A 13,432-nucleotide genomic window follows, 5' to 3' on the forward strand; every position below is an offset into this window, starting at 1 on the left:
TATATATATATATCCATCCCTACATGCATCCATCCATTCATCCATCCATTTATAAATCCATACATCTATACATCTACCCTTCCATTCATCCATCCATACCTACATGCATCCATTTATACATCCATCCATCCTTCTATCCATCCATCCATCCATCCATTCATGCATCCATTTATACATCCATACAATCACCCTTCTATACATACATACATATTCATTCATTTGTCACTGCATCTAGCCATCCATCCATCCATCCATCCATCCATCCATCCATTTATCCACCATCCTTAAGTCCCTGCCTTAATCCATCATTCATTATCTCCTTTACTAATCCTCCCATCCTTTGTCAGCCATGCCTCTGCTGACCCACCAGTCTCTCCACCCCCCACCCCCCATTCATTTGTTCCTGCATCAATCCCTCCACTGTTTTCCTCCCTTCTCTCATCTGTTCACTTCCCATGTGTCTCCATCTCATAGCACATATCTGTGAAAGATGGGTATTTTCATCTGTCATGAGTCAGGCAGTAGGTTGGAAGAATGGGGAAGCCAAGGCTTACGTGGAAGGGACTTGCCTATGGTGGGACAGATGGAGGTAGGCTCTGTCTCTATCAGATCAGGGATCCTCATTTTTCACGTTGGCTGCTTTTCGTTAGGTATCTTTTAAGATAAAAACAATCCTTTGGGGGAACTCGATGTGCTTAGATTTGGGGGCGGGGGTGTGTGTGGCCGTTGCAATAGAGGCCTAAGTGCTCCTATTCCTGAGGCGACCACACAGTGTGGAGCGAGTCAGCCCCTTTAGAAGCCCCTGGGAACCTATCCCTGCTGGCTGACATGAAAGGGTTATCCCTACACATTCGATATTTGAAAAAAAAAAAAAAGTGGGTTCTTTCAGATTCCAAAACTCATTTCCATGACAAAACTCTTGGGAAGAGAAGATGAAGGGCCTGGCTGTTGCAGAACAATCTTCCAGCTGTAATGAGGGCTGAAGATGGCAGTGGAGAAGGGATTATAATTAGAATATGAAATGGGGAAAATTAATCTATTCCAGGCAACGGCAAGAGGGTGTTCTGACGTCTCATAGCGAGTCTTCGGCTGTTGTCCTCACTGTGTTTCTTCTGCACGTTTTAAAGCACACAGAAGGTTACGCAGTGTGAACAATGACTCTTGGTATCCAGGAAATTGTGAGGTGTGCACATGGTTTCCGCCCATGTGCTGAGTGTGCGTCTCTGGGAACTCGAAATGTGTGTTTGTGTTCACACGTACGTGAGTCCCAGCAGACACTTGCAGGTGTGTGGTGTGTTTCTGCATCTGGCACCCCCTCCTGTCTTGTGTGTGTTTTAGGGACTGTGTGCCAGTTTCTCACGGTCTGAGAATGCACCCACCCTCTACTGAATACAAGAGCTGTGGGACTGAGTTGTGCTTGACACAGGTCCACACAAACCCGGGTTTGTGGCATATGAGTGTCCATAGTCTCTGCTCACTTCAGCGTGTCCTGGATGGTGGTGGAGATGTGAGCATTTTCCATCTGGTCTGTGAACACATGAACATGTGAAGGAAGGCAGCTCTGCTCTCTCTGAGGGAAGGGGTTATTCTGCAACCTCTCCTTAGCTTATTCATTCTTTCTCTATCAAGAGTCCTGCACAAGGAGGAGAACAGGAAGAAGTCTCAGTCCTTTGTTCCTGGAGGCCAAGGAAGTGGAGGGCACCCCTACCCCAACCCCTACCCCAAGTTCTTGGGGACTCCTCCCCCCTTTCTCCCTGGATCCAAGGTCTCTGCCCAGTGCAGATTTGACAGAGGTGGGCAGACAGCCGGTGTCCCTCTCCCTCTGCCTTAGCCCCTGTTCATAGCTGTTCAGCCCAGCATACTTCACAACACTGGGAGATACCCGAACTCTCCAAATTGAGGCAGAGGGAACAGGCTGAGGCTTCCAAGGAGCAGTCCACTAGCCAAGTCCTTTCTATAAACCAAAGCAAGCTTCGCTCTAGACTGTGACAGCTCTTTCCTACATGGCGCTCCAGGTGATGGATGCATGAATGAGCGAATGAGTCTATTTGTGAGAATCTCTGGTGACCTCACAGGAGTTCACTGCCCTAAAACCTCTTGGCAAACTCTCCATCAGGGCTTCCTGTCTAAGGCCATCTCTGTTGCTCACTCTGGACAACTCCTCCCTCTCCCAAGTAGCCATCACACTTGTCAAGCATCTGCTGTGTCTAGGGCCCTGGGCCGATTGTTGATGACATGGAAGGATCTAGAAAAGCCTCGGTCCCTGTTTACAAGGAGCTTGGAATATGCTTGGGAAGAAACCAGGCAAAGCAAACAAGATGACACCTGTGTGGTCTCTTCGCCATTGAGTGACCTACCCTTTCCCCGTGTTCCCTTGGTTTTTAATAGGAGAAAGGATGCTGACTTCATTGGACCACTGCGATACTCCACATGTCACTCAGAATGTCTCAGGCACAGTCATTCATTCACCACACTTTTTTTTTTTTGTCACTTGCCCACAAAAAAAAAGACAGGCTTTTTTTTTTCCTGCCTGCTAGCTATATACTAGCCAGAGTTTTATAATCAATGTCTATTGCACAGAATTTCGGGGGACATTGTCCAGTCTGGTTTCTTGTTCCATGTCATTATGTATTATTAACTTACACTACCCTGTTTAGTTGTTTTAGAAGATGCCTCAGCTAAACTCTTCCTCCTCGCACAACTTGAAGTCCCAGATCTCTGGGATCATCGGTGTGGTAGGGAACCCAACCTGAGCAGTGCGCATGGTAAATGAAGGGATGATAGAGAGGGCTAGAAGTTTACAGACAGTGGAAAAGAGAGGAGGTGGCATCGGGGAAGGCTGGCTCTCTGAGCCCGCAGAGGTGGGGCTTGCCTCCTGGAAGGTTGCCTACACAGTTCTGAGGGAAGGGCTTGGCTAGACATCTACGCGGCTGAGGGAGTGTGGAGTTCTATATCTACACAACTGTACTCATGAAAATTAGTGCCACAGAGAAACTCACACCCCAATGCGGTGTCTAATGCAGCCATGTTGAAATATGAAGGAGAGAGAGTACATGGGGCCATAGCTCAGCTCATTGGTCCATGCTACCTTCTTACTGTGGGATTCTGGGGACTGGCAGAAGCAATTATGTCCTCATAGAGAGCACTTTCCAAGGTGTGTTTTCATCAGGAAAATGAGACACAGAACAATATACAGAGTGTTATAATTGGAAGGCGAAGTAACTATAGACACATAGCTCTTGGCAGGTACAACCCTCCAGACTCTTGCCCCTAGCCCAGTGGAGGCCATCTTGCTCAGAAAGTTTTGCTTCCTTGTGTCCCCTAAAGGCAGGCCATAGCAACGGTAGGTTGTTGTAGACGGTTAGAAGGCCACCATCCCTTGCTTCATGCTGAGAATCATCCTATGCACATGTGTGCAGTTCATGTCTTACAGCCGCCATGGAATGAAGATGAAGTGATTGTTCTCCTTCTGCCCGTCGTTGTCCTGTGTGTGATTGATGGTCCTAATCTGGGCTTTCAGGACCCACAGAACAGGGACCACTGGCCCTGCTGGAATGGGGCCTTACGCATTCTGGGCTCCAGTCCCCTTTGCCTCAGCACAGTCCCCTCTTTGGGCTACAGGTCCCGGTTCTCTCCTGGAACACTGTAATGAGAACTGCTTCTCTCTCTTTGTTCTAGTTTGATGGTGACAGTGCCTACGTGGGGATGAGTGACGGAAATCCAGAGCTCCTGTCAACCAGCCAGGTGAGTGCCCATCCCCATCCTCGGGGGGGGGGGGTCTGATGCTCTGGTGTTGAGGTAGAAGTTGCTGGAGCCGTAGGACATGGCCTAATACTATTCTCTCTGTGTTCAAAATATCAGTTGAGTCCTTGCAGAGGGACAGTCAAACCAGGACTGCAGTGTTAGCTGTAAATGAAGTCCTTGGCTACTGTTGGCTTACAGTGGGCACCACTGAGAACTTGACACTCCAAGTGTGTTGCCCACATTCCCTGTGTGAGGGACAGGTGTCACAACAGTGAGTTCAGGTGTCCTGTGGTCTCCGACACTGCCTTCCTCCTACACAGCACTTGTGGGGACACCTGGAAAGAGTGTCTACACACAGGTGAAGAGATTCTAGCCCTCACACAGAATCCGTTGTTTGAGGCCACTGAGGAGGCTTGGGGACATGGCCCAAAGGGCAGTGGACAACGTCTTCCTTGAAGGTCCTCTTCAGTGATCCAGACCTCTGGGGCCATAGATGGATGGAATCAGATTTTCCACAGAAAAGAGAAAGTTAACATTCCACTACAGCGAGTTAAGCATCCTCACTACAGACTATGACCAGGAAAGGGGTCCTTACTGTAGACTGTGACAACAGAGAGAATGGTACCCTATGGCAGGAGAGCCTGCAGTACAGCAACAGCTAATGATGCTGGGTGGGACCAGGACAGCAACAGCTAATGATGCTGGCTGGGACCGAGGAGTTTCCCAGCTGCTGGGACCTTGAGGAACTGGAGGAGGAGCCTGGCCCTGCCCTTGACTTCTGCCTTGTGTCTTAGCAACTGAAGTTGGCTCCCTCCCTTCCCCTACCCCCAACCATCATGATAGGTTCACATCTTCTGGCTGGGGAAAGCAAGCTTACTAAGCAAGCCTCACAGGCATAGGCAATGTACCTTATTCTGTGACAGGTCCCAGGTGGCCATAAATGAGTAAGATGTGGGCCTGTGGCCCATGGAGAAGTCTGCTAGTGAGGAAGATAATGCTGTCCAGGTGGCGAGGATGCTGATGCCGGTGTGCCTCGCCCCACCCATTCTCTGGCCTGCCTCTCTGTGAGCAATGCGCTACTATCATCACAAGGATGCCTTCATGTTGCTACATTATGTGCCAGCCTGCAGGAATGGCGAGCAAGACTCCGAGTCCCGGGGGGGTGTCCCAGTGACAATGCTCAGTTGTCCAGAATCGGCTTGTCATCCCAAGAGGTCAGAGCTCCCTACTCTGAGCCTCTTGGAGTCATTCCAGGTCCACGCTGAACTTTGGAGCAGGCTGCACTCTGAAGTCAAAACCAACCTCCTACTTCCTTAGTGAGGCTCTGTGGCTTCCAGTTCTGAACCGGGGCCAGGGTTGTCTCTCATGGCACCAGTTTGTTTTAATGTCTGGCTCTTGTCACTGTCTGCAGTCACCTGCCACATTTGTGATGACTTAGATGGTTCCTGATCTCCACACAAGACCGTACCTCCGTGGCAGAAGGCTATGGTCCCTGAACTCCATGTACTCCCCGGAATTGTGGGTGTAACCCAGAAAGCACTCCGGGAAGACTGGTGTGATGTGTCAACCTCTTTATTTATCCTCTGACCCTCACCTTCCCTAACAGGAGAGCAGGGTAGTTGGACTTCTCATGAATTATTCTAGATCTTTTTGCTGTCACCAGAGGCTCTGCCTAATTTGAAAGAGACATTAGGAGCTGGGTGTAGTGATACTCGCCTGAGATCCCAGCACTTGGGAGGCTGAGGCAGGAAGTTAGGTAAGTTTGAGACCAGTATTGGCTACTTAGTGCATAGACCTAGTACAGCAGCAATACTCCATGTAATAATAATGATGATGATAATAATGATAATAATAACAAGAAGAATAGTAGTAGTAGTAGTAGTAATTAGAATACTATAAGAATAAGTCCCAGTCAGTTGCATAAGCCAAATTTAATATCAGCAGTTTAGCAAATGTAGCCTTGAAATCTTCCCATAGTGTATCTTTTCTTTTTTACTGCCAAACGAGGACCTCAATGCAGTGGCTAAAAACTACAAGTGTGTAGGTAGTTTTGGGTTGTATTGGTTTCTCCCTCATCCCCCCCACATCCCTACTCCCCAACTCCCATCCCTACCCCCACCCCAACCCCAACCCCCTACCCACGTCCACCCATCATTGGCTAGCTGAAGCTGTACACATGGTAGGGGACAGGTTCTCAGAGTAGCAAGTCCAGAAGCTGTCCACCCTCTTGAGGCCTAGACATAGAACTGGTCTATCACTGCTCCCAGCTCCTCCTGTGGCCCAAGCCAGCCAAGTATAGCTTCAAGCAATGGGAACAAGAAGCCAGCTCGTGAAAAGAGGAACTGTAAACTACTGTAGCCCTTCTGCAAGTGGCCACATGGGAAACAGAGGATATGAAGTTTACGCTGACCTTGCTAATGAATTAACTCAGGCTCCTCAAGATGCTGGCCTCTGGCCTTTCTTTAATGGCAAGAGACAGTCAGGAATTTCTCTCTCTTTTCCCTGGGGTCTGTATTTGAACACACTCATGTGGCCACACGTGCCCACACATACACACATTTTCTTTCATAGGGTGTTGTCTTATCCACTGTAGTAATTCTACTGTCCCAGTCACTGTAGGACCCATGTGAGCATGAGAAAATGAGGGTCTCAGAGACCAGAGGATGTTGTTATATATCGTGTATATTTACATCCCAGGTCCAACCAAGCAGCAAGGTTCACTGGGCACCTTATGATCCGAAGGCCCTGGATCTGAGCCGGAAGCTATTTCTAGCAAGTACTAGCTTCTTATATGTTCCAAGCAGCAGTCTTAGAACTCGACCCGATAGAGATCAGTTCTCTCCTGGCTGAGCGCAGACCCAGAGCTATGGGGATCTGTATGTCCAGCTTGTATGATCCTGAAAAGAAGGGGAGTCTATCTGGGAAAGGCCAGAGCTCTCACAGACCTGGACCCAATATGGGCCAGATGTCTCTAGGCAAGGGATGTTGGCTTCCTACTAACAGGAAGAGTGACACTTGCCTCTTGGGATCCCGGGAGAAGTAAATGAGGCAGGGATATGGGTTCTGCTGACAGTGTATCAGAGTCCCTTAACAGTCTAAGGTACCCAGGTCCAAATGGCTGTTGACTGCTGACTTATCTAGAAAACTGGCCTCTGACAAATGGGTCACTCTGCAGACACCACTCCCCTGCCCCCATGTAACCCACACAGAGGCTGAATCCTGGGCCAGGCTGCAACCTGCCCTTTTTCTTATTCCCTAAACTAGATGCTCCTTCCTGAACTGAGTCTCTCAGAGAAGTCTCTTCTCAGGCTTACTTTGGGTGAATCTAAACTAAGAGCCTACGCAAAAACACCAGTGTTGAGTGAAACCAGCCATGACTTACTTCTATTGTCTTATTCCTGTAAATGATGTTCTGGTCACACAAGATGAGCGTCTGGTCAACTCTGTATCAATGCAAACATCGCTTCCTCTACGGGAATCCCCTAGACATCTTGGCCCAACAAATCGTGTCTGTCCCTTCCAGGTACTGCAAATGGTAGTGCGTCACGGTGCCCTTCTGGCTGTGGGGAGTTTTCCGGTTTTATGGCTATAAATAAGATTTACACAAAAGTTCTCAGGGTTTTTCCTAAAAATTTGTGTTTGCGCTTGAGTTCTCATGCATACACGTATATGTATATACACACACGTCTGAGGAGAGATAGACGACAGCGAGAAAGAGAGAGAGAGAGAGAGAGAGAGAGAGAGAGAGAGAGAGAGAGAGAGAGAGAGAGAAATAGGTTGAGATTGATGACATGAAGTTTGCTGAAGCTCTCAGTAGCAGGAGTGGACACAGGGAGACCGAGGTCAGATATGGTTTAGGCAAATGAAGGATCCTAGATTACACTAGAGGCAGAAGAAATGGAGACATGTAGATGGTCTGAGATGTGAGTTTGGAGACCAAACCATCAGATTTTGAGACTACTAGATGTAGAGAAAGAAGGGAGGGAGAGAGATGGGCGACTCCCAGTATGGTGTGCCATCTTCTGCTTTAGGGAATGGTAGGCTTGATGAGATGGGACTTGGGCATTTGACATTTGAGAGGCCCATTTAAAAGCAGTTCAATGGCTGTCTAAGTCTGGAGCCATCATGTAAGTTGTGACTTCTCGGCCTGTGGATCAAAGCCCCAGGAGGATAAATGAAACTTACGAAAAGAGAGAGCGCCAAATAATGATCCCCCGGCCGTTTTTGTTCTGCCATAGAGTCCGTGTCCTTCCATAGGGCCTTAGAAGCCATTGGCAGAGCGTTTTGAGAGTGGAAGGTTAGGGAAAGATGGTATGGATCCACAGCTCCTTTCCTGTTCAGAGATGATAAAATTAAAACAAGGCAGAGCAGCACAGAACTCTAGAGGTAGAGGCAAGAGGATTGATCATACATTCAAGGTTGTATTCAGCTGAATAGCAAGTTCAAGGTCAGCCTGGGCCACACAAAACTGTCTTTAAAAATTTAAAGGCAGGATTTTGATCAATTAAAGATTTAAAAGGACTGAGAGAAATCATAAGTGAACCATTAAAACCACCTTTAATACGCTTTCCAGTTCGGAGCAGGAAGACACCTCTACTGGAAGCTTTAGAGGAAAAGGTTTAAAAACTACATCACAAACTAACTTGAAATGACGTTTGCAATACCAGAATACCAGAGTGGAGATGCAGGTGGGAAACTGGGCAAGAATACTCGCAGTTGAGGACCAACTTCCTTAATACATAAAGACTTATGAGAAATCAATTCAAAACCACAGTGGAGAAGGGAAGGAAATCTGAGCCAATCATTTACTGAAAGAAAATTCACAAAAGAAAAACTAAAGCTGTCATTTTTTCATCTATCTGGCTGATAACAAATCCCAAGGCTTGATGACACATTCCCTCAGAGTTCTTCAGGAAAACACATTTTATACATTGTTGCAGAGAGTGTAGGCTGGTCCTTGTAGCTTTGTACTGGAAGCCTCCTTCCTGTAGGATGCCCAGAACAGGGAAAAGGGTAGAAACTTGGATCTCAAGTGTTTGCCTCATTAAGTTCCATTTGCCTATATTTTTTTCTTGCTGAGCCTCAGTTTCCCCATTAATAATCAGGAGAGGGTCTTGCATTTGTCTCCTCCCCCCTACATACACAAAATGGACTAGAGAAGTGACTCAAAATGGACTAGAGAAGTGACTCAGCAGTTAAAAACCTTTGTTTGCTCTTGCACAGGATCGCTGGTTCAAGTCCCAGCACCTACAAGGTGGCTCACAACCATCTGTAACTCCAGTTGCAGGGGCCTTGATGTCCTTGCCTTCTTATGACGAGAGCACCAGGCATGCATGTGATGTAAAGCCATACGTGATGGCAAAATATTCACACACACTAAATTAAAAATAATTGATGGTATTTACCATTTGCTATGAGCTTCCCTGGGCTTAGGCACAGGAGTCAAAGGTCTCCTTTACCCCACACACAGCTGTGTCCCATCCAACAGGTGAGGAAAACGCCTCTGAGGTTGAGGTTTTGTGAAGCCAAACCACTTCCCAGTAAATGCACGGGTAGGCAGGAGGCCCTCCGGCCAGGGTTGAAATCTGAGGCTGTACGCTTAGTCACGCTGGCTTCCGAGTCTGTGTACATTACAAAGGGCAAAGATGACATGGCTCTTATTGCTTTAATTAAAACTGGGGTGAAGGCTTGCGATTCAGATTAAAATGAAATTGTGTTTCGCCCACTGCGGTGCAGAGAAGGCAACGGCAGCGATTATGCCCGAGATTACAAACAATCAAAGAGAAAGGGGCTTTTGCAACCGTTTCCTGTTGAAGCCACAAGCATTGCACTTTAAAAATAATGATAGCTGTGTTATTGGAACATGATTCATGAATTCCGAATAAATATGAGGGGCCTGAAAGCAAAAAGGCTTCAAGACTAGAGATTTGCTTTGGATCTGATGAAATTTAATGTCGTCTCCCAGCTGGAGAGTAAAATGCATGGAGGAAATAAAGCCCCACCCTACGCACAGGGAGAAAATGGAGTGTGTGTCACAGGGAGCTGATGTGCACACACCCTTCCGAAGCCCAGGCTCAGAAAAATGCATGAGTCTCCAGGATTCATTGAAGAAAACTGCGGAGAGCTGGCACTTACATCTCTCCAGCCTTAATTTTGCATTCTGGTGGCTAAAAACACATTCACGTTAAAGCTCTAGATTCCTGCCTGTGAGATGTTGTGATAGGATACATTAGGGGACACGTTTAGTGGAGGAACTTGGGTTGTATTCATCTCGGCTCCCCATCATAAAGATATTTCTCATACAATGCAGTCAGTGTTTACAGCCTATAGTTTGTTTCCTTCCAACTATTACCAGCAAAATTGAATCCCAGGAAACATTCACCCTTTCAAAACAGGGTGGAAACAATGAGAGGAGGTGGGGTGGGGTGGGGGAGGGGCTGGCAGTGGCTTGGTAATGTAATTTCAAGGGTTTTCATAAAATTGGAGTCCCTCCCCCTCTCCCAGCCCATCTCAAAATGACTGTGTTCTGTAGGGCCTGGCTTTTTACTGGGGGAGAGTCCAAGAGCCCCTGGATTTACATATGTGCTCATTGCTGTGAGCGAGCTTACCCTTTGAACAAGAGAAACAAGGCCACACATAGCGACCGACCGCCTAGAATGGAGTTGGGCTCTAAGCTTCTGAAGGGCTCAGGAGCCTGGGTCTAGACTCTGTGTAGCCTCTCTCGCTCTGTGCCTCTGTGCCGTGGGACGGGTGGTTTGCTCTCTCCGGGTCCTAGTCTTCTAGGACCTGAGGTCTTATCTGTGAGTGGGCACCTCTAAAGAACTTCCACGTCATCTCTCGTCACCTGGAGATTTTCCTCCTCTACCAGGTGCCCAGGGATACCCAGAAGGGACAATGTTTGTCCATACTGAGTCCTTCACCATCTGGCTAAGTCGCACCAGTTCAGAAGGGACCTGGAGATAAGGTTAGTCAGTGGCTTTGAGACTGGCGTTAAATCAGCCGAGACTACAGTAAGGAAATGTTGGTCAGATGGGCTCTTCAGGGTGCTAACATGAAAACCGTGTGCTTTGAAAAATTAACCAGCTTTTCCAAGACTCTGCAGCATCTTTAGACGTCCCTCAGAGGGATGTGGGTAAGAGTAACTAAGATGCATTGGTACCCAGAGAACATATTCCAGCATCTGGGCACACAGCAAACAGTAGCTAAGGGGAGTGTTAGTAAGGGTCCCGTGCTGCTGAGGTTGTGTCTGCCCCAAATGTGTCCAGCTCTGGCATCAGAATGATGAGCCAAGGGAGCTCACTTATTCAGTGAAAATCAGATTAGAGTAGGCATTGAAATTAGAAGGATTTTAGTGAAATTATCTTGCTTTCCAATGTGCCTAGAAGGTCCCTAGAAAAATCACACAACTAGTAAATGATGCCTCCTGATCTTTTCTAGCCCGTTGGAGATACGCATCCCTTCCTACCCAGCATCCTCTGCCACATGACTGCCTGGTCTGCCTAGGTCTGTTTCAGAACTCACAAGGGCACTTGACCGTGCATCTGCCTTTCATACACTTCAAGCCTGCAGCTCTGCTGGAAAGGAAGGAAGGCCCAGGAGTGAGGTTGCGCCTCAGCCAGGCCTGGCGTTTCCCTCCTGTCAGTCCCTCAGGAAGGGTGGAGCCTGGTGGGCAGTCTATCTCTTGTGCTCCTGTGGCTTCCCAGTTCTGCATGTGTGACCTTGACTGGATTCATTGACCTCTCTTGGTCTTGCTTTCTACTTCTGTAAAGTGGGAGTGTTAATATCTAGCTTGTAGAGTCGTTAAAGAGACCCACAAAGCAATGTGGAGTAACTGGCTCATGTGTGCCTCCAATGAGCCCTCTCCTCAGATAAAGCTAATTTGCAATTTAGACATGAGCAGCAATGATTGAGGCAGGGGAGTGTTTGAAACTCCTCTTTTATGGGTGTTTTTGCTAGGACTGTGGCATGGTGACTTATTAAAGCTTATGTTCGGGATACACAGAAGTTCAGCTCAGAGACCCTTAAGCCAGAGTAGTGTCCAGGCTGCAGAAATGCATCTTTTTTGCTCCGTGGCAAAATCTATGCTTATGAAGACCTATGGGCATCTAACTTGATGGAAGGAAGGTGACTCGTGGGACTGGGGAAATGGGAAACTAGAGAGCTAGGGAAATAGGGTGTGGGTCCTACAGAGGAGGCTAGAGCATGCTGGGAAGAATGAGGCAGGAGGTCTGAGAGGCAGTTCTACTTTGCATCATGAGACAGGCTTGTCCTATAAGAAATACACTGTGAAGAGGCTGGAGGGCCTCAGGGCCTTTGAGACTTGACTCTGCATTACTCTCGACTGTACTCTCAACCGTCCACTGCGCCGAGACCAGGGTAGGCTTTGCTACTGGATACATTTGTGCCATGAGTGACCGTTGAGTAGTTTTATCCTCCATGCTACCCCCAGTAAGCAGTTATTGCAGGATACAACAGAAGTATAGCCAAGAAAGGCAGCAGGGGCATTTTAAAGTATATAAATTCCTGCGCGCGCACGCGCGCGCGCGCACACACACACACACACACACACACACACACACACACACCACAAGTAGAGAAAAGACAGATAGTACTGTATTCACAAAAATCTGGAGGACCTGGCATGCTTAGCCAGTGCTGGGTCAACCGGTACTATCACTTTAGAAAACCATTTCTCAGTATCAAGGGCTGAGCGTGCAGCCCTGTGGCCAGCAGTTCAGCTCCATAAGCGCATCCGTGAGGTCACCAAAAGATGCATCAAGAATGTCCATAGCAACATTTCTTATAAAGGCACAAAGCTGTTTAGGCTTGGCAGTCCATGGCTGAAATCCCATGGAGAATTGAAAGTTCAAGGCCAGCCTGGGCATTTTTAAAGAGGAGGTGAGGCTGGACCAAGAAGGACGATGGTGTCCTTGTGAGTGGCTGCCACCCAGGAAGTTTTGCTTTGCACCATGAAGTGGCTCTTCTTAAAAGCCCTCCAAGAAAATGTAACTTGAAGGTCCCATCTATCACAAAAATCAGAATTAGAAAAGGGTACAGGAATACTGCTTCATGAGAGAATACCCATCTGGCATGTGGGAGACCCTGGGGCTCAGTCCCAGGCGAGGTAAAAAAAAAAAAAAAATTAAAATTAAAGTACAAAACTGGGCCGGGCAGTGGTGGCTCATGCCTTTAATCCCAGCGCTTGGGAGGCAGTGGCAGTAAATGCGTTACTGTTATGAATCATAATGTAAATATTCATGTTTTCCGATGGTCTTAGGTGACCACTCCTGTGAAAGGGTCAATCAGCCCCATCCCCAAAGGAATTGTGACCCACAGTTTGAGAACCACTACCATAGCTACTATGTGATAGTTTGCATATGCTTGGCCCAGGGTGTGGCACCCTTAGGAGTTGTGGCCTTGTTGGAGTAAGTGTGTCACTGTGGGCATGGGCTTTAAGACTCTCATTCTAGCTGCCTGGAAGCTAGTATTCTGCTAGCTGCCTTCAGATGAAGATGTGGAACTCTCAGCTCCTCCGGCACCATGCCTGCGTGGATGCTGCCATGCTCCAGCCTTGATGATAATGGACTGAACCTCTGAACCTGTCAGCCAGCCTCAATTAAATGTTGTCCTTATAGGAGTTGTCTTGGTCATGGTGTCTGTTCACAGAAGTAAAACCCTAACTAACGCA

At 47.8% G+C, this 13,432-nt stretch overlaps 1 protein-coding gene across 7 annotated transcripts in view; it reads left to right on the forward strand.

The window, feature by feature from the left end:
- Tox2 (TOX high mobility group box family member 2) overlaps positions 1 to 13,432 on the forward strand; it is a 120,540-nt gene that overhangs the window by 43,471 nt on the left and 63,637 nt on the right. For all 7 annotated transcript variants that reach the window (XM_031372661.1, XM_031372663.1, XM_031372659.1 and 4 more), the window contains exon 2: positions 3,679 to 3,744. In XM_031372661.1, coding sequence (XP_031228521.1) covers positions 3,679 to 3,744 — 66 coding nt within the window. The remainder of the gene's footprint in view (positions 1 to 3,678; positions 3,745 to 13,432) is intronic.

This window comes from Mastomys coucha, unplaced genomic scaffold (genome assembly GCF_008632895.1).
Source record: "Mastomys coucha isolate ucsf_1 unplaced genomic scaffold, UCSF_Mcou_1 pScaffold15, whole genome shotgun sequence".
Taxonomy (NCBI): Eukaryota; Metazoa; Chordata; class Mammalia; order Rodentia; family Muridae; genus Mastomys; species Mastomys coucha.